The 21403-nt window shown below is 46.5% G+C and overlaps 2 protein-coding genes and 1 pseudogene across 2 annotated transcripts in view; 2 read left to right on the forward strand and 1 right to left on the reverse strand.

Moving 5' to 3' along the window:
* Positions 1-1750: 1750 nt before the first annotated feature.
* UCP3 (uncoupling protein 3) lies at positions 1751-13963 on the forward strand. Its single transcript, XM_045555492.1, has 7 exons — positions 1751-2521; positions 5573-5783; positions 5888-6098; positions 6380-6580; positions 7680-7781; positions 8270-8450; positions 12704-13963. The coding sequence occupies exons 2-7, from the start codon at positions 5658-5660 to the stop codon at positions 12816-12818; spliced, it is 936 nt and encodes a 311-aa protein (XP_045411448.1). The 5' UTR covers positions 1751-2521; positions 5573-5657; the 3' UTR covers positions 12819-13963.
* Positions 13731-21274, forward strand: LOC123642011 (annotated as a pseudogene).
* The window catches only part of DNAJB13 (DnaJ heat shock protein family (Hsp40) member B13), a 35547-nt gene continuing 31251 nt past the window's right edge, over positions 17108-21403 (reverse strand). The window contains exons 9-10 of the transcript XR_006736200.1: positions 20908-21008; positions 17108-17170 (exon numbers count right to left, since the gene is read on the reverse strand). The gene's annotated coding sequence lies outside the window, so the exon portion shown is untranslated. The remainder of the gene's footprint in view (positions 17171-20907; positions 21009-21403) is intronic.

Here is a 21403-nt window from a genome sequence, read left to right on the forward strand (position 1 = left end):
CTTAGTGGAAGCTTAGGAAATGTCAGCCCCACCTACTCTTCTGAAGCTCCAGGAGTAACCCAGCAGAGGCAAGCGCACCAATGACTGAGACAGGCAGAGCACACTGGGCCTTGGAGGGTGCAGAGTGATGCAGGAACCCTGAGGAGGGAGCAAGTACCCTCCTTATTGGTGATGTGCCCTCTGGCCAGCCTTTCCGCCTTGTGTTTATCTCAGCTCCTAAGCTTCAGCCTGCCAGCCCACCCCGTCTCCAGCACCACAGAGGCCGTCCTCCCTCCTGGGTCTCCCTCTCAGGTCGCCAGTGCACAGCTTTCAGGGCCCAGGGATCCACCTCCCTTGGGGCACAGGGAACCTACAGAGGGACAGTCAGGGGCCCAGGCCTGAGAGGTAAAGCCTCAGGTGAATAATATTCCTTTCAAATCCTGCTCCAGCTCCTGTAAATAACCTGATAGGGTCAAGTTAGGATACGGCCACAGGAGGACGTGGGCTGCTCCTACCCAGGCTGAGAGCAGCCTCCGATGACACAAAGGGACCCTGAGGATCTGACACCACCACCTCCTCTTCCAAAGACTATGTTACGTACAGTCTTGTTCCTGGAAGTTGGATGTATTTCCCAGTGCCAGCTCTGAGGTGGAATGGCTTGCTGAGTCATGCAGCATGAATATGAGGAAGATGTTTGTTCCCACCACCAGAACTAGCCAGTGTCTCCCCCACTTGCCTTTGAGTACTGCCCCCACGGAGACTGGAATGTAGGTGTTTCTGATCGCCAGAGGCTGGTCGCATCCCAGCCCATAGCAGCCAACCTTGGATCGTCTGGTATGGGCTGGATGTGGGACAGGGAGCCAAAGCAGTCAGACCTGGCCCTGCCCTCAAGAAGCACCCAGGCCTCAGCACCCCTCCCTCTGGGTTTTTCCAGGGCTTGCTGCCCCTTTGTTTAGGTTCCTACTGTTTATCCCTCCCCCATAGACTCCCCGCAATTCACCCCTCCACCTCCAGGCTTGTATTCCCTGTGGAACTCAAAACCTACTTCCTGAACCCTCCTCATCTCAGCAGGCCCAGCAGCCACTCCCTTCTAACATAATGCAACTGCCTGCTCTGCTGACCTTAAGGGCTGGGCCTGGTCCAAGGAAGGGGACAGGTACAGCCTAAGCTTTGTACTTGAGTATAGTTCTGACCTCTGCCCTGTGACCACGGCTCTGTGGCCAAGTCCAGAAATGTCCTCTGCCTAGTCCTCCTCTGCCCTACCCAGTTGACTTCCTTTGTGTATCTCCCTTCTGCCCCTCCTCTCCTGCCCCCCACTTTTCTGTTTCATCTAGGTCCCAAGTTCAGCCATGCACAGCACTTACTGTCAGTGCTTATGGGTGAAGCCTACAGTGGCTGCTGCAGGAGACCCCTCCACCCTGCCCCAGCTCCCTTTGGCTCCAGCAGTGTTGATGCTGAAGCCTCCAAGTATCATGTCATAGAGAAGAGTGTTCACAGCAGTTAGGCCCAAAATGCGTTATAGTTTAGAGGCTGGAGGTCAGGCCCTGCTGCATGCTAGCTATATGACCCGGGTAAGGCACTGCCCTCTCAGAGCCTCAGTTTTCCCCTCTGTTAAACTAAAATTTTAGGATCCCCAGCAATAAAAAGGAATGAAGTACTGACACACACTGCAGCATGGATGAACCCTGAAAGCACTGTTAATGCCAAGAGAAAGAAGCCAGTTACAAAAGAGCACATAGTGTATGATTCTATTTATATGAAATGTCCAGAATAGACAAATCTGTAGAGGCAGAAAGTAGATTAGTGGTTGCCTGAGGCTGGGGGGAGGGGAAGGGGAAGTGACTACTAATGTGTATGGAGTTTTTCTGGGGGGTTGATGAAAATGTTAAATAGATTGTAGTGATGGTTGCACAACTCTCAATATACTAAAAACCATTTAAATTGGTACATTTGAAATAGATGAATTGTATGGTTTTGCTTGAATTATATCTCAGTATATCTGTAATTTAAAAAAATTTAGAATCCTAATAACACCCACTTCATAGGGTTGTGAAAAATAAAAACAATGTATGTAAAACATTTAGCACATAGTAGGCACCAAGAAATGACAGTTATCATCATTGTTATTATTAAGAGGAGGCCTGAGAGAGTTGTGCCCAGCCTATCATGTATGGATTGTCAAAAGTGACAGGTCCACCCCCCACCACATACCCTTGTCACCACCCAAGGAAGCTTTCACAGCTTGAAGGAGCCATATTAAAGTGCCCACAGTCAAGAGAACTGAACCAAATCTGGAACTCACTGACCTCTCCCATCACCTCTCTGCTCCTCACCAGCCAGCCTCTCGTCAAGTGATCGGGCTGTCAACTAGCTTCTCTAGGATAAGGTTTCAGGTCAGTGGGAATGTATAAGACCAGTGCCAAGCTGAGGCGACAGAAACAACTGTGAATGGCAAGAAGGGGCCCTCAGATCCCTGCTGCCACCTCCTGGGATGGAGCCCTAAGAAGCCCCTTTGCTGCCCCTGCCCTGGCTGGACTCACAGGTAAGACCCCTTTCTCCTCCCCACCCCTCCGCTCTCCCTCTCCCTTGTTCTCCCTTACTGGAGGCTTACAGAGCAGCCAGGAGCTGTCAGCGATCATTAGCCATAGCATGACAGACCTGAGAGACTCAGTCCAGCCCCTCACCTTGTCAAGATGAGGGAACTGCAGCCCTGGTAAGAGCACTGTGGCAGGACTGGGACTTGAACCCAACACCTGTGTCACTCTCTCCTTGCCCCACTAGCTGATTCAGGTGGGATTTTGCAAATCCCCATAGATAGGAAGTGCTTTCTTCTTTGCCTGGCCCAGAGCTCCAGAGCATAAAGCCCTCTCCACGTGAGGATCTTGGGGCTGTTTTCCTGAGTCAGGATGGTGCGGGCACCTGTGGCCTGGGGCCTGGCCCAGGTCATGTGCCAGGAGGTTTACAGAGCCCATGGTCACTCTATGCCCGGATGGCTTCTCTGGTGGGATGTTTTGCCAGGGAGGGTGGAGTTGGAGTTGAGGAGGCAATAGGATGTCTCGGAGTGGGGTCCTCTGAGCCCTACTTCAGAGTTACCATGGGGAATTTGTCTCTAACACAGACTCAATCTCCGAGGCTGAGGGTGGAGAATCCACTCAGTAAACAAGCAGCTTAAGGGATTCTGAGCTTCTCCTGACATCAGACTCTCTGGGCAGTGGAACAGGCACAGACCTAGGTGCCAACCTCAGCTCCATCACTTCAGCTGTATGACTAGCTAAAGCCCTCAAAGCCTCAGGTCCCTGGTTTATGAAGTGGAAATAATGATAGCAACTACCTTATAGCTTTATGAAGAGATTGAATTAGTCAATGTCTGTAACCTCAGCAGGGTGCCTGGTGCAGGAAGCACTCAGCAAACATTGATGAGCTGTGCAGGCTAGAACATCCCATCCCTCAGGTACCCCAACAGAGCTACAGGGAAAAGGACTCTCTTGACTTCTTCTTTACCAGCCAGTGTTGAAGGTCTGCTGGCTGCTAGGGTTCTGGGGGAGGCTGGAGTGAAGGGGAAGGAGGCTTAAAGCCACTGGCCTCAGGGCAGCCCCTACCTGTGCCCAGCACTGTGGCCTCACTCTCCCAATTTGACTGAAAGTTCTAGAGCCCTCCCCGCAAGGTGTGTATGGCTTTTGACCTGAGTCCATGCCCATCAGTTCCATTTCCCTGGGTGGCTCAGGACTGCCCCTGGAATGGGCTCCAACTTGGTCCCTGGCCACTGCTCTTGACCAAGTTCAGGCTTCGGTACCTCCTGCTGGCACCATTCCAGCAACTTCCTCACTGTTCTCGGAGCCTCCCACCTCTCCCTTCCAGTCCAGCCTTGACACCTGCACCCGCACGCTCTGAACACAAGTCTGTTACTGGAAAACCACCAACCACTCTCCCTTCTCCACTAGATTAAGTGTAACCCTGGCATTCAAGGCCCTCTACCAAATGCCCCTGTGGTCCATCTCTGATCTCATTTCCTATTTCTCCACTTCAGTAAATGGGGTTCTTTGGTCAACTGGTCCTCCCTGACCACCCTCCCAAGTGTCCTCCCTGCACCAGGCTTTGGAGAGAAGCAGGATAAGTAGATCCTATCTCTGTCTTTGGGGCTCCCCATCTAGGGGGAAATCCTTTACAGTTAATGAGCTCATTCTACAAGAATGCATGGGGTCAAAGGCAGCCAGGACAAAGTAGGTTCAGAAGGGAAGCCGTGTGACAGTTCAGCCCTCCAGCCTGGGAAGAAGAGGCTTTCTCCAGCAGGAGAGTCCAGCAGGAGTCAAAGCCAGTGAAACCAGCTGCCTGCAGGGCCTGATAAGGCACAAACACTCCACACCAAGTGCCCTGGGCAGAGAATGCATTAGAATCACACAGCCCTGGAGGGAGTCCTACCTCTGCTGCTATGTGGCCCCAAACAGGTGATTTCACCTGTCTGGGCCTCAGTTTGTAACTGAAAGTGGAAAAAATGCCTAACTTGTAGGGTTTTTTCTTTAGAGCCTGGGTGGCCCCCAAAGGTTTTGAAAATGGGACACTCCTACAACCAATGAGACACTAGAGCTAGGGCCTCCCCAACTCTGAGATTCTGATGTTCAGATTCATGATGCTGAGATCCCAAGCACTCAGCTCACATCAGAGGAGGGGAAGGGCAGCAAAATGCCAGGGCCTGGGAGAAAGGCTACCAGGATACAGACCTAGGAGAGGCAGCTGCTCCCACACACCCACATGCTGCATTCCAGCTCCCAGGCAGAGGAGCCAGAGCCTCCCTGCTGGGGACAAGCCCAGCACCTGGCTGCTACTGGTCTTCTGTGGGGTAAAGGAGAGTGAGGAAGGAGGCAGGTGGACGGTGGGTCTTCTAGCACACCTGCAATGGTCTCTCTTCAGCCAAGAGAGGTACACCTATAGTCCCAGCTACTCAGGAGAATAAGGGGGTAGAATCATTTGAGCCCAGGAGTTCAAGGTTGCAGTGAGCTAAGATGATGTCACCGCACTCCAGCCTGGGTGACAGAGTGAGACCCTGTCTCTAAAAAGCAAAAATAAAAATATATAAAAATAACTTTTGAAAAAAAGACTATATGCAGGCTGCCTTGCAAAAATAAGTTTTTCCGAGGTGAGTAACAGTTATGTTGAATCACAACCAATGTTTATTTAATTTATTTGGGAGAGAAGGATCTATGAGACTTGGCAGGCTTTGTACACCTCGGGGAGCAGGATTAGGAGAGAAGGCCTCTCACAGGAAGCAGCTTGACACTGGCAAGAACAGAGTGTATGTGGAGTTAGAACCACGTCTTGTCTCTGCCTGGGCCTCGGTTTCCTCATCTGTGGGGTGGAGATGCCACCACCAGCCCTGCCTGCCCCATGGTATGGAAGGGAGGGGCAGGAGCAGGGTAAGGATTGCAAGATATGAGGGATGAGAAAGCGACTTGTTTTCGTAGACCGAATTCATGCAGCTTGAGTATGGCAGTGCCCAGGCTTCTCACTTTCTAGAGCCCTGCCTGGGTGGTGAGGGACCCCTGGGGACTGGGCCAGACATCTGCTCCATCCGCCTCCTCTGGCCTTTCTCCTGCAGCCTTTCCGCTGCACTGAAGCCCACGGCTGCCTCTCTCCTTGGACCTCCTCGGCCCCAAAGGCACCAGGCAGAGCTTTTTGGGACCATGGTTGGACTAAAGCCTTCAGACGTGCCTCCCACAACGGCTGTGAAGTTCCTGGGGGCAGGCACAGCGGCCTGTTTTGCTGACCTCTTCACCTTTCCACTGGACACAGCCAAGGTCCGCCTGCAGGTAGGTTGTGATTATTCTCAGGTTCAGCCCGGGCGGGGTCCCTGTGCACACAGTCCCTTCCTGCCTGCCCACCCAGCTCCTCACCCACTGCGGTTGTCCTTCAGATCCAGGGGGAGAACCAGGCAGCCCAGGCAGCCCAGGGTGTGCGGTACCGTGGCGTGGTGGGCACCATCCTGACCATGGTGCGCACCGAGGGCCTCCTCAGCCCCTACAATGGGCTGGTCGCCGGCCTGCATCGCCAGATGAGCTTTGCCTCCATCCGCATTGGCCTATACGACTCAGTCAAGCAGATCTACACCCCCAAAGGAGCAGACCGTGAGTGTCCGGGTCCCCAGGGACACCAAGGGGGTGGGTGAAAGCAGAATCTTGGCATGTGGGTCAGGAGACCAGGGCAGTCCAGACTCAGAGCAGAATAGGGGTTGTCGGGAAGCTGGTAACAGGCGCTCATAAGGAGACTCTGAGTGACATCAAGGAAGCTCCAAACCCTAACCCAGTAACAGAGTGCAGACACAGGGCCAGGGCAGCCCCGCGAAGAGGAGCATCATCCCAGAGAGCTCTTCAGTGCGGAACACTGGCCCACTCTCTGCTTCTTCCAGATTCCGGCATCGTTACCCGGATTTTGGCGGGCTGCACCACAGGGGCCATGGCAGTAACCTGTGCCCAACCCACAGATGTGGTGAAGATCCGATTTCAGGCCAGCGTCGCTCTCGGGCCCGGGAGTGACAGGAAATACAGCGGGACTATGGATGCCTACAGAACCATCGCCAGGGAAGAAGGGCTCAGGGGCCTGTGGAAAGGTGGGTTTGGACTCCAGGTTCAGGGGGCCTTCAGCAGAGCCTTCCCTGCGCTAGGGCTGGGCAGGGAACCGAGCAAGGTGTGAACTCCCAGCATGGTGTGTTCCAGTGATTCTGAAAGAGCATCCCAACCAAAAATACCTCACTGACCTGCCACAGCACCTCAAATTCAGTTCATTTTACCAGCCCTTCACCATGAGCAGGCTGCTGCGAGAGAGACAGAAATGAATACAAGATACCTTCCACCCCAGCAGGGCACTTGCAGACATGCAGAGGAGATAAGTCAGGGAGCAGCTATACCACAGGCAGGATGTGCTAGGTGTCACGCCAGAGGTGTAGATCCAGAGGTGGGAAAAAGCATCCCAGCTGTGCAGAGAAGGTGAGGCCTAAGCTGGGCTTCAAAGGCTCCACGTGTGTGGAGATGGAAAGGAAGGGCTTTCAAGCAGGGCACAGAGAAAACAAGCTTTGGAAAAGCATAACCGTGAGGAGTGAGGCACAGGGAGATGTACTGCTGAGGGGGCTTCTTGAGTTCCCCATGTGTCTATGTGGTGGCCGCCTTGACGAATGCTGGAATCTCTCACATGTGGGCGACGTCATACGAATCCTTGTGGAAGGAACAGTGACCCAGTGAAATTTAAGGGCAAGACATCTGGGTCATAGCCCTGGCTCTGCACTCACTTGCTGGGTGCCCTCCCAGAACTGTCCCCTCCTGTGAAACCAGGAGGTTGGTCTTGATGTTCTCCTTGGGCCCTGCTAGGACTACATTCTGCCACTGTTCCAAAATCTCAGCCTCCCTTTTCCAAAGAATGACTTCCTTTTCTGGTTGCACCTGGGTCTCAGGGAAGCATATTTTAATTTTGACAGCTATTATAGATTATCCTCCAAAATGTGGCCAAATCAACAAAAGTGAGCCTCTCTCTTTTCTGTCTCTGAGGAAGACACATTAACCCTAGAAAGGAAAGTGTGGAATCTGCTCAGCTGGGGCAGGCTCTGCTAGCTGAAACCATTGGAATGGGGCACTATGCCCCAAACTGTGGCCTTGCAACCAGGGCTTCCACTTCTCCCATTCCCCATTCATCAGCCCCGACTCCCTTCCTAACAGGAACTTTTCCCAACATCACGAGGAATGCCATTGTCAACTGTGCTGAGATGGTGACCTACGACATCATCAAGGAGAAGCTGCTGGACTATCGCCTGCTCACAGGTGAGGCACCAGGCTCCAGGCAGACAGCCCTCCCTCAGCAGGACAGGGACACGGAACTCCACAGAGTGGGCACCACCCAGAGATAACAAGCCTTTAGGAGGAGTAGAGAGAGCAGTAGCCAACAGTGAAAAGTGCCCAGTACTTGACCATGACTGGTAGGAAAGACACCTAGGCTGGGAGGCTGGAAACTGGATGCCAGTCCTAGCACCATTTCTCACTGCGGATCTTTAAGCAGGGGTCTCTCACCTTCCCTGATTTCAGTTTCCTCAAACAAGATGGTTTGGGCTGGATGACCTTCCAACTCTGGAATGGCCCAGTTCTAGTTTGCCAGCATTTACGAAGAGCTTAGCCCTGGGCACAGAGAGATATGGAAAATACTGTCCTTATCCTCAAGAAGTTCAAGGTTTAGTTGGGGACAAACAATAAACATACATGGAACAGAATGCAAGCACACTCCTTGATATTTGCTCTTCCCTTCTCTTCTACAGACAACTTCCCCTGCCACTTTGTCTCTGCCTTTGGAGCTGGCTTCTGTGCCACAGTGGTGGCTTCCCCAGTGGACGTGGTAAAGACCCGGTATATGAACTCACCACCAGGCCAGTACCGCAGCCCCCTGGACTGCATGCTAAAGATGGTAGTCCACGAGGGCCCCACAGCCTTCTACAAGGGGTGAGCCGCCTCCTATACCTCCAGCACTCTCTCCCAGAGAACTGGGGCTTCTTTCTTTTCTAATGTAGCTATAATGGGTCAGTCTGGGGATGTAGTAGTAAACAGTACAGATGTAAATGCCATGAAGAAGAAGTATAAAGAACTATGGAGGACTGGGCGCAGTAGCTCACGCCTGTAATCCTAGCACTCTGGGAGGCTGAGGCAGGTGGATTGTTTGAGCTCAGGAGTTCAAGACCAGCCTGAGCAAGAGCGAGACCCCATCTCTACTAAAAGTAGAAAGAAATTATATGGACAGCTAAAAATATATATAGAAAAATTAGCCAGGCATGGTGGCACATGCCTATAGTCCCAGCTACTTGGGAGGCTGAGGCAGGAGGATTGCATAAGCCCGGGAGTTTGAGGTTGCTGTGAGCTAGGCTGACACCATGGCACTCTAGCCCAGGCAACAGAGCAAGACTCTGTCTCAAAAAAAAAAAAAGAACTATGGAAGAAAAAAAAAAGTGAACCAAACCTGATTTGGAGGGTCAAGGAAGCCTTGATGAGAAAAAGTAGTTTAGGAATACGTAAAAGCACTATCTATTTCCAGTCTTTGGGGAAGGAGAGAAGGAGAGAAAGGTAGTTAGTAATCCTGGAACTTTTCCCCAACGTACTGCCACGACCATTGATCACCACACTGATGGCAGCCAAAGTGCCTCCCTCACTATCCCAACACACTTCACATGTTCCTGCTTCTATGCCTTTGCATTTACTGTTACCTCTGCATGGAATGCCTCTCACTATCTACAGGATCTAAATCTTAGCCATTCTTTAAGACTAGTTCATATGCCACCTATTCCCTAACACTCTCAGATATAAATTTTCCCTCCTCCTTGTGGATGTTGGCAATACCATCTGACACCATCTTTATGGTATTTACCACCTCGTGCCTTGTATTATAGTATTTGCAAGCTACAAGTATGCCCCATGCTAAAGCATAAGCTCCTTAAATCCAAGGATCGGTACCTTATATTAGGTTGGTGCAAAAGTAATTGGGGTTTTGGACCCTGAATTTTAAATCATTATAACTAGGATCAAACACATCTTTATTAATCAAAATAGGAACCATTACAATCAACACATTTTTGCCAATGAGAAATAAGTTTATTTATTCCTGTAGCATAAAAATCCATGCTTCAGAATTCAATGAACTCTTGGAAAGCAACTTCTCCATCCTGCTGGTTGTGGAAGCATTTTCTCTGCAAAAAGTTGAGATGCTTGAAGAAGTGGTAGTCAGTCGGCAAGAGGTCAGGTGAATATGGCAGATGAGGCAAAACTTTATAGCCCAATTCGTTCAACTTTTGAAGTGTTTGTTGTGTGACATGCGGTCAGGCATTGTCATGGAGAAGAATTGGGCCCTTTCTATTGACCAATGCCAGCTGCAGGCATTGCAGTTTTCGGGGCATTTCATCGATTTGCTGAGCATACTTCTCAGAGGTAATGGTTTCGCTGGGATTCAGAAAGCTGTAGTGGATCAGACCACCAAACAGTGACCAAGACCTTTTGTTGGTGCAAGTGTGGCTTTAGGAAGTACTTTGGAGCTTCTGCTCGGTCCAACCATTGAGCTGGTCATCGTGAGTTGTCATATAAAATCCACTTTTCATTGCATGTCACAATCCAATTGAGAAATAGTTCATTGTTGCATACAGGAAGAGAAGACGATACTTCAAAACGATGATTTTTTTGATTTTTGGTCAGCTCATGAGGCACCCACTTATCGAGCTTTTTCACCTTTCCAATTTGCTTCAAATGCCGAACGACTATAGAATGGTCGACACTGAGTTCTTTGGCACCTTCTCGTGTAGTTGTAAGAGGATCAGCTTTGATGATTGTTCTCCATTAGTCGTTGTCAACTTCCGATGACCAGCCACTGCGCTCCTCATCTTCAAGGCTCTCCTCTCCTTTGCAAAACTTCTTGAACCACCACTGCACTGTACATTCGTTAGCAGTCCTGGGCCAAATGTATTGTTGATGTTGCGAGTTATCTCCACTGCTTTATGACCCATTTTGAACTTGAATAAAAAATCACTGGAATTTGCTTTTTGTCTAAATACATTTCCATAGTCTAAAATAAATATAAACAGCAAGTAATAAGTCATTAGCAAAGAAACATAAAGTGAGAAATGTACATTAAACTGATGCATAACATAACCACATTTAAGAATGTATTCCAATATCAAACAGCAAATTTCAGCAATGCTAAGACCACAATTACTTTTGCTCCAACCTAATACATCTTTTATCTCCCAAAGTGCCTAGCACAAAGCAAGCATTCAATAATGTAGGTTATTTATGATTATCATGGTAGCTAAGGCACCATGTATTAGACCTTGTGCTAAGCATTTGACGTATGGTTCCTCAACAATCCCCTGAACTGGGTAGTATTCTCCACATTTACTGAGGAGATTGAGTCTTGGAAAAGTTAAATAACTTCTCCAAGATCACAAGTTAAAATGGCAGAGCCACAGCTCAAACCCAGACCATCAAACACCACATCCAACATGTTGTTTATCCTACTGGTAAGCCTTTTGCTTGGCCCTCTCACCTTCCACCACTGATGCCTTCAACAGATAGTTTCTGGTGCCCAACATAAGACTGGACCCAACAAGAAAGCGAGAACCACCATAGGTTCTCAAGCCTGGGAATGACATAATAAAACCGTATTTTAATTGACAGACTATTCTTCTGGTAAGTGCTTCTATCATTACAGTCTTCCTCTCTAGCCACTTGTCTCAGTTGTCAAACATTTATTGAGCATTTTGTGTGTGCCAGGCCCTGTGCTGCTTTCCTCAAAGAGCAGCAGGCAAGTAGGTGACATTTATTGAGTGTTTACTGATATTGGGCCCTGTACATGCTATGTGCTGTCCAACATTAACTCATTTAATCTGCATGACAACTCTGTAAGGCAGATACTGTTATTTTCCTGGTTTCACAGATAAGGAAACTGAGAAAGATTAAGCAACTTGTCCGGGTTCTAAAGCTAGAAACTGGGAGAGCTAGGATTTGAACCCAGGTCTGACTCCAGAGTTCACATTTGTTGCCACAATGCTATAGTCCCTGTGAGGGTCAGGAAAGGCCATAGCGTGGTTATGGTGCCCAAGTTGACTCCTACAGAGCAAAGAGCAATGAGCCAGGCAAAGAAGAGAGTAAGGGGCCATTCCAAGCAGAACATCATGAGCAAAGGCATGGAGGTAACAGGGCCTGGCATCATCAGGGAACTGTCACTAGCTGAGTCTGGCAGGAGTGAAAGGGCCCAGGAGGGGATTAGAGGAGAGGCTGAGAGGAAGACGGGGGCCAGGTCATGGGCTTATCCCTGAGTCCCTGAGGCACAGCTGAGCTGGGGGCCTCTCTCTCTGCTGTGCCACGGCAGCACAGGCACACTCTCTGGAATGAGCTAAATTTGGTGCCACACTGTCTTCACCCTGCGGTGGCCGAGCGTCTCAGTGTCCTGGCAGGATGTAAGTGAGCCCAGAAACACCAGGCAGCAGGGTGGAGTCAGGTCAGACACTCATTTGAACCCCATCTCTGACATTTATTAGCTATATGGTTTTGGTTGAGCTTCTTAACCTTCTCAGGCCTCGGTTCTGAAAAAGGAACCTGGCAGCAATCACAGCTGCCTCATAGAACTGCAAGAGGCCGGGCACGGTGGCTAACGCCTGTAATCCTAGCACTCTGGGAGGCCGAGGCGGGTGGATCCTTTGAGCTCAGGAGTTCAAGACCAGCCTGAGCAAGAGTGAGACCCCCCCGTCTCTACTGAAAATAGAAAGAAATTATATGGACAACTAAAAATATATATAGAAAAAATTAGCCAAGCATGGTGGTGCATGCCTGTAGTCCCAGCTACTCAGGAGGCTGAGGCAGGAGGATTGCTTGAGCCCATGAGTTTGAAGTTGCTGTGAGCTAGGCTGATGCCATGGCACTCGAGCCTGGGCAACAGAGTGAGACTCTGACTCAAAAAAAAAAAGAACTGCGAGGATTAACTGCCTGACACAGTAACCTGGCTCAAAATGTTAGTTTTCTTTCCTTTCCTGACTCCAACTTCTGCCTAAATCCCCTAAGCAGAGAAGAAAACAACTGAAAGGATCTCAGAAGATGCTCATGACAAACAGAAGTCAAGGTCCTTTGCCACTAACACTGTGTATGGGGGAGAGCACAGTGGGTCTCTTTGTGGTCTCCTAGTCCGCTCCACCTGATGTTTTGGTTGTTTTTCTCATCAGATTTACACCCTCCTTTTTGCGTTTGGGAAGCTGGAATGTGATGATGTTCGTAACCTACGAGCAGATGCAACGGGCCTTGATGAAAGTCCAAATGTTACGAGAATCTCCTTTTTGAAGAAGACAAGAAGGCAACTGGTACTTAACTTATATGAAACCAAGAATGGAAGAGTGGAATGAAACAGTAGATCCACATATACATGGACACAGACTACACATGTTTACAGAACTATTTATTTGTTGCTGATTCAAGAAACAGAAGTAGAAGAAGAAGAAGATTCTGGTCTTCAGTGCTTTATCTTAAGAACACTTTTGTTTTGCACTGACAAGATGGAGAATAAATTATATTAATTTTTGAAACCCATTAGACATGCCTAACATTTAGGCAAGAGAAACCAAAACAGATCCATTTGGATATAACGGAAGTTTGTAAACTTGTATCCTCCATAAAATCTGATTAGACAATGAATTATAAGCAGGAAAGACTGCAAATGCGGGACAGGAGTGGCCCACAATACAGTTTGAAATCAGCCATGGAGTCTAGAGGAATGCTACCAAAGCACCACAAAGCTGTGACTACAGGCCTCGTGGTCACACATGGATCATCAGCCTATTTGTAATGTGTCTGCCACGTAGAATCCACTGGGATTCTAAGATATGTGAGAAATAAAAGAGAAAACCTAGAACCTGTGCCAAAGGAGCCCTGATGAGCCAATGTGAGGCTGAGGCTTGCAAATATTCCCTTGATTGGAGAATCAAGAGGGTAGCCTCAGTCCCCCTTCTTGTAAAATGGAGGTAATAATCCCTTCCCTGCCTACCTCACCAGGGTAAAGGTCATGTGAGAAGCTGGGCATGAAGGCACTTTATAAAAACAAAAGCTCTGGACAAATGTAAACATAAGGACACTGCCTTGGGAGAGATTTGTCAGGACAGAGAGGAACTGCCAGAGAATAAGTTTTTGAAAGACACAGTTGTCTAGTGAGACCAAAAGAACCCAGGGACTCAGGGGCAGGGGGTAACAGTGGATGACATGAATCTGCAGGAGCCCCACTCCCTTGCAGCCCCCAGTCCCTGGCTCGATTGTGAGCACACTGAAAGGTTGTGGGGCTTGAGGTAAAAGACGTAGATGTCTGGCCAAGAGCCTAAATTAGCAAGACTCAGAATTTTTGGAAAATTATTATGACTCAATAAAGGAATTCACACCTCAGGTGGGGAATAAGAGCAGTTGCTTTTCTGCCTTCTCTTTCTTGAATAGAGATTTCCGTTCTCACTTCAGGCTTCATATTTGTCAGGATTGGGCCAGATCTGCCCCCACACACCTACCCTTCTGCCCTCTCTAACCTGGTTTGACTGCAGGCAAGTTCCTCTACCTTTTAAGGCTTCAGCTCCTCCATCACAAAAGACAGGGTTGAACCAGATGACCCATTTCCAAGCTTAAGACTACATGTCTTTCAGATTGATAATGGGGACCCAGATGCCAGTGTCTTTTTCTGCTTCTTGGCAGCCTTTTGTGGTTCTGATGATAGTCAGAACTGGCTTCAAACCTTACCCCACCCCACCTTACTAGCCACCTGACCACAGGGAATCCTTGCACCTAAGTATCCTACCAGAAAAGTGGGAATAACAATTCCTCCCCCATAGGCTTGTCGTGAGGGTTGCTCTAAAATCCCTTGCAATACAGGAGGTGCTCCTAATGGCATTTCCCCCCTTCCCCACTCTGACTCCTCTGCACCCTGCAAAAAAGCGAATATCCATTCATCCTCAGCACTTTCCTAAATTTAAATTATAACTTGAGATAATCCACATATACAAACTGGATAAAAGCAAAAATAAAAGCTGATTTCATATCTGGCTTGGCTTTCAAATAAAACCCATATTTAAAAGTTTCCCCATCTTTTGACTTGACTGATAATGTACAAACCACTCTCAAACTCCTGGTCTCAGTTTGTAAATTTCTAGGGGCCAGGAATTATGTCATCCATGAATTTCTGTGTAGCAATATTAACACATCATCTACCCAGAGGATAGTATTCAGATGATGACTCTGGGGGAGGGGATAAATTCTTCTAAGAGAGATTTTGAGTAGGATCAGGGGCCTAGTGACCTCCAAGTCCAGCCTTTTAGAGAAGAGAAAACAAAATTTGTGGAAGTTTTGGGAGGTTTTCAGGTCAAAATACTAGGAACTCTTTCCTCACTTCTTAAAGCAGGGATTGGATCAGACGACCTATGGCTCTTTAGTTCTGTGATTCTAAGAACTGAGAGACAGTTTCTTCCAAACTGCAGCATGTGTGCCCTTTCCAGTCCTCGCCTCAATTTCTGCTTCCAGGAAACCAGGGCTGTGAACTCATGAGAAGGTCACATCACCAGGGGAGGCTAACATCTGAGTTCTGTGCCCTATTTCCCCACCACACACCTAGAGTCACCTCCAGTCAAGTCGTTCAAAAGAAATCTGCTTTTTATCAAATTCTTCTAATGTATCAGGCAAAAGATAAGATAGTTTGAGCCCTAACTCTCAGCCACATTAGTGACATAATGGATCACTGACTTCACAGAAATCTTTTAAGTAAAGGCAATTTTTTTAAAGACTATTTTATTCAGGAGTAAGGAATATTAAGTAAGGAACTACAATTATTACTATATCTCTGTAGATGAGTTTGTTTCAGGGTACTTTGAATACTGCCCTGAAACAGTATAAACAGTATAGCAGTGTGCTACACAAATGAAAATATTCATTGTACATACATTATAAGCCACATATTATATCAGGTGCTGAGGTGAACAAGACCATCCTGTCTTCAAGGAGCTCTTTGGTGTGGAGGGTGGTAGGGCAGAAAAGACCAATAAACTGCAAACCATCAATGACCACACTGAGTGATAAAAGCTACAAACAGAGGTACACACAAGGCACCTGAGAGTGGGTACACGGATGAGGGACACCTGATCTGGTTTGGGGGCCAGAAAGCTGCTTGGAGGAACACACCTACAGGACAAATAGGAGTTATCAGGCAAAGGAAGGTGGGTGAAAGTTATTCTAGGCAGGGCGCATACAAAGGCCCAGAAATAAGACAAAAATAAGGCGCTTTCAAGGGATTATCAGCTGTCAGTATGGCTGCATTGCAAACTTAAAGGCAAGAAGTGAGACAGATGGGGATGAAGAGGAAGACAAGGGCCCTACAAGGCTGTAAATGCCACATATTATGGACTGAATGTTTGTGTTCTCTCCAAATGTGTATGTTGAAGCCCTAATCCCCAATGTGATAGTATTTGCAGATGGGACTTTTGGCAAGGTAATTAGGTTTTAATGAGGTCCTGAGGTGGGATCCCCATGATGGGATTAGTGTCCTTGTAAGAAGCAGCACAACAAGAAGCAGCCATCTGCAAACCAGGAAGAGAACCCCCACCAGAAACCAAACTGGCAGGAACCTTGACCTTAGACTGTCCAGCCCAGAACTGTAAGAAATAAATTCCTATTGTTTAACCCACCCAGTCTATAGTATTTTGTTATGGCAGCCCAAGTTGACGAATATACTACATTAATCAACTGGAGCATTCTGAGGACAGTGTGGTGCTACTGAAGTGTTTTAAGAAAGGAATGACTGAGGATCGTTTGAGCTCAGGAGTTCGAGACCAGCCTGAGCAAGAGCAACACCCCCATCTCTACTAAAAAAACATATAAATTAGCTGGAAAACTAAAAATATATATAGAAAAAATTAGCTGGGCATGGTGGCACATGCCTGTAGTTGCAGCTACTTGGGAAACTGAGGCAGTAGAATTGCTTGAGCCCAAGAGTTTGAGGTTGCTGTGAGCTAGGCTGACACCACAGCACTCTAGCCTGGGCAACAGAGCAAGACTCTGTCTCAAAAAAAAAAAAAAAAAAAAGGAAAGGAATGACTGGCTGCAGTATGGAGAATGAATTAATGGAGTGGACTCTGGTCCTAGGAAGTTGAGGCTGTTGTTGAAACCACGGCAAGAGTACTGGAAGTGGGAGTTGAGTGAACATAAGAGTAATAAAATCGATTGTACTTGGCAAGATTCTGTTTGGAAGGAATAGTGAAAAAAGAGGATGCTCACATGTTTAAAATAACATTTAAATATCCTCAGTAATATCCCCTAACAAATCATTTTCTCACCTCTGAAACAAACGCTTTGGCAGTAGCAGACTCACCATCTCCAGAGGTTCCATTGTTGAATAGCTCTGTCTGGGAGAGAGCTTTCTAATAATGAGTCAACGGCACAGATATTGCATTTGTTGCTTTGCTCTCTTCTGTCATTTCTGAGACACACGCTGAGTCTGACACACATGGGGAACTTAGGTGCCCCTCTGATGGACTGCCACAGTCACAGTCACACGGTGTTGTATTTCACTGGTTGTGTGTCTGACTTCCCTACTGGCCTGTCGGTTCCTTGCAGGCATGCACGGGGTCATGTTTACAATTGTATCCACAGCCTTTAGCAGGGTGCCTGGAACACTACAAAATGAATGAGTAAATGAAGGAATGAGTGAATTTTTTAGTTAATTTTTAAAATTTTGGTAAAATACATGTAATATAAAATTTATGATCTTAATCATTTTTCAATGTACAGTTCAGGGATATTAAGTACATTCATATTGTTCTGCAGCCATCACCACCATCCATCCCTAGAACGCTTTTCATCTTGTAGAACTGAAACTCTTTATCCATTAAACAATAGCTCCCCATTCTCCCTTCCCCAGCCCCTGGCATTCACTATTCTACTGTTTCTATGAATTTGACTACTCTAGGTACATCATGTAAATGGAATTATACAGCATTTGTCTTGTTATGAATGGCTCATTTCACTTAGCATAATGTCCTCAAGATTCACCCATGCTGTACCTGTCCATTATATGTATTGTATTATATTGTGCTTATCCATTCATCTGTCAGTGGACACCTGGGTTGCTTCCATCTTTTAGCTATTGTGAATAATGGTGCTATGAACATGGATGTACAGCTATTTCTTCCAAGACACTGTTTTCCAATCTTTTTAGGTATATACCAAAGTAGCATTGCTTAGTCATATGGTAGTTCTATTTTTAATGTTTTGAGGAATCACCATACTCTTTTCCAAAGCAGCTGAATCATTTTACATTCCTACCAGCAGTGTACAGGGTTCCAATTTCTTCACATTCTCATCAACACCTATTTTTTTCTGTTTTTTTGATAGTAGCCATCCTAATGGATATGAGGTGGTACCTCGTTGTAGTTTTGAATTGCATTTCCCTAATGATTAGTGATGTTGAGCATCTTTATTTATTGGCCATTTGTATATCTTCATTGGAGAAATGTCTATTTAAAGCTTTTGCCTATTTTTGAATGAAAAGTAACTATAATTTCTTGCAACTTGGATGAATCTCACAAACATAATGTTGAGTGAAAGATGCAAAATAGTATATACAGTATTATTCCCTTTATACTTAAGAATAAGCAAAACAAATATTTGGTGTTAAAATCAGGATAGTGGTTATTCTTTGAACGAATAGTGACTGAGAGTGGAAACAAAGGATCATTTCTGGGGTGTTAATGATGTTTCTTGATGTATGTAATCATTATACATTGGTTTTTGTTTTATATAAGTTTATCATGCTGTACACTTACAATTTGTGCAGTTTTATATGTGTTATACTTCAACAAAAAGTTTACTTTAAAAGTGCACTTAACTTGAAGAAGAGACGGATAGTGATCTCTAAGGATGTATGTGTGTGTATAGGGCTGATGAGAACTGCTGGCCAAGGAAAGATCTGAGGAAGAGTGTTCCAGGCAAAGGGAACAAGCCGTCCACAATGGACTAAAGTGGGAATGAGCTTGGCGTGTTCAAAGCCCAGAAAGAAGGCCTATATGGCTGGAGTGAAGTGAATGAGGACACAAATGTCAGTTCATTCATTTATTCATTCATCAAATATGTAAGAATTGTGCCAGAGACTGAGAAATCAGAGGACAGCCAATTATTCAGAAAGTTTGGCAGAGAGAGGACGGATAAAAAATAGCCATTGCAGAGAGGTAGGAAAGTCCTGAGGAGGGTTTCTTTATTTTCTGTCTGTCTGTCTTTTTTTTTTTTTTTTTTTGAGACAGGGTCTTACTCTATCACCCCGGCTAGAGTGCAGTGGCATCATCATAGCTCACAGCAACCTCAAACTCCTGGGCTCAAAGCGATCCTCCTGCCTCAGCCTCCCGAGTAGCTGGGACTACAGGCACATGCCACCACGCTCAGCTAAAGGTTGCTTTCAATTTAAACACACACACACAGTAGAAGAAAAGAAAGATTGAAGAATAGGGGAACAGATTGCTGAAGCAAGGTCCTGGAGAAAACAGAAGGGGATAGAATAATGGGTATAAGAAGGGAAGATCACTCTGGTAAGAAGAATATGAGAAACCTAGCAGTAAAGGAGTCATAAAGGCAAAAATTTTGAAATGGGGAGAAGCAAAGTGAAGGCATTCTCCAATCTTTTTTTTTTTGAGACAGAGTCTCACTTTGTTGCCCAGGCTAGAGTGAGTGCCGTGGCGTCAGCCTAGCTCACAGCAACCTCAAACTCCTGGGCTCAAGCAATCCTACTGCCTCAGCCTCCCGAGTAGCTGGGACTACAAGCATGTGCCACCATGCCCGGCTAATTTTTTCTATATATATTTTTAGTTTTCCAGATAATTTATTTCTATTTTTAGTAGAGACGGGGTCTCGCTCAAGCTGGTCTCGACCTCCTGACCTTGAGCGATCCACCCACCTCGGCCTCCCAGAGGGCTGGGATTACGGGCGTGAGCCACCGCGCCTGGCCTCATCATTCTCCAATCTTTTGCGTGAAATTTGAGGAATAGTCACATAAAAGGGAAAGTTAGTGGGCCAAGAGAGTTATTCATAAGAAAGATGATTTTCAAAGTCTGTTTTTTCTTAAAATATAATTTAAAAAAGAAACTTGGAACCTCTGATGCATCGCTGACACATTTCTCTATTCTCCGTCATGCTGAGCTGTCGGGAACCCTTACCATGGTGCAGCCCGAGCACTCTAAAGTGTAAGGTGCCGGTCCTCCCACAGGCTCCCACAACTGTCTGAGGGCCTGTGAACCACAGACATGTGTTCCACATCCAGTACAACTACCCATGAAGCAGCCTTCCAGCCAATATGGGACAGGGTCTTGGACGTTCACAGAGAAATTATGCAAAGCATGTTGTCCTGTACATATCCACAATCAGTTATGATACAGAAATAACCTAAACATGTTAAGAAGGATCAATGAACATACTTTGAGGAATTATTACCGTTAAGATCATCTCATGCTGTCCCTTTACCATTGACTGGATATTAAGGCCAAGAGCCTGAGGATAACACCATTATCATAGTATACTGGGATTATGGGGGACATTTGAACAATGAGAAGAGTTATGATTTAATGCCCAGTTTTACTGGGGCCGACTGTCTAATGTTTCTTGTGATAAAAAGACACCAGTACATTGATCTTAAGAATCAGTGTGGATTGTCAAAAGTTTTCTTTGACATTTGAGGAATGGTCATATATTGGTCATTTTCTACCAATATAGCCAGTGGAAGTTGCCATAGAGGCATCATGGGTGGTGTACGCTGGTTAGATCACAAAACTGACACAAAGATATGCACTTTGCCTGAAAAATATGCTATTGATAAAATCACTGATTTAGAACTCTCTGGATCATTAGATTAGAATGTGGCAGCCGGGCGTGGTGGCTCACGCCTGTAATCCTAGCACTCTGGGAGGCCAAGACGGGAGGATTGCTTGAGCCCAGGAGTTCGAGACCAGCCTGAGCAAGAGTGAGACCCTGTGTCTACTAAAAATGGAAAAAATTAGTTGGGTGTAGTGGCACACGCCTGTACTCCCAGCTACTTGGGAAGTTGAGGCAGGAGAATCACTTCAGCCCAGGAGTTTGAGGTTGCTGTGAGCTAGGCTGATGCCACAGCACTCGAGCCTGGACAATAGAGTTAGACTCTTGTCTCAAAAGAAAAAAAAAAATTACAATGTGGCACATAGTTTATATAGCAAAGAATTTATTTATTTTGATATATCAATCTCTGAACAACAATTTTATTTTATTGAAGGTTTTACAATGAATTGAGTGCAAGGTGATTAGTTGATTACTTTGAAACCGTGTAAGGTATTTCTTTCAATAGATGAGCATACTAATGGTGCAGCACTTGCAAATGTCCTTAAGATAGACTTACCCTGGTTAAGAATGATGCTTCCATGTATTGCTGACTTTGCCCACAGAAGACACAAGTCATAAATCTGGATCAACTTCATTCATCATGGTACAATGTTCCATCTGTAAACAGATTTAAACGTACTGTAGTGAAAAAAAGTACTTTAGATTCACAAAAGATATTCCTACCACAGGATGGCAACGAAAGTAGGAGTCCCTAACAAGAAGCTTTGTCAGCTACTGATACTGATACAAATAGTCAAGATCCAGCTAACATGACCAGTATTAGCAATCTGAGTCTGGGATATACAAAGCATATTGCAGGAATTTCTGTGGATATGTCACCATGTTGTACCTTCTATTCAACCTGCAAACAGAAAGCTCAGTGATGCTTCTGATGAGAAAGGAAAACCTGATTTGACTTCCTGCCTAGAACAGATGAGAGTACAGTCATTTGAAATGGTCACTGAGGAAGCAACGACAGATTCAACAACAAAACAGAACACTGATGTTGCCAC

Source organism: Lemur catta, chromosome 7, assembly GCF_020740605.2.
Source record: "Lemur catta isolate mLemCat1 chromosome 7, mLemCat1.pri, whole genome shotgun sequence".
NCBI lineage: Eukaryota > Metazoa > Chordata > Mammalia > Primates > Lemuridae > Lemur > Lemur catta.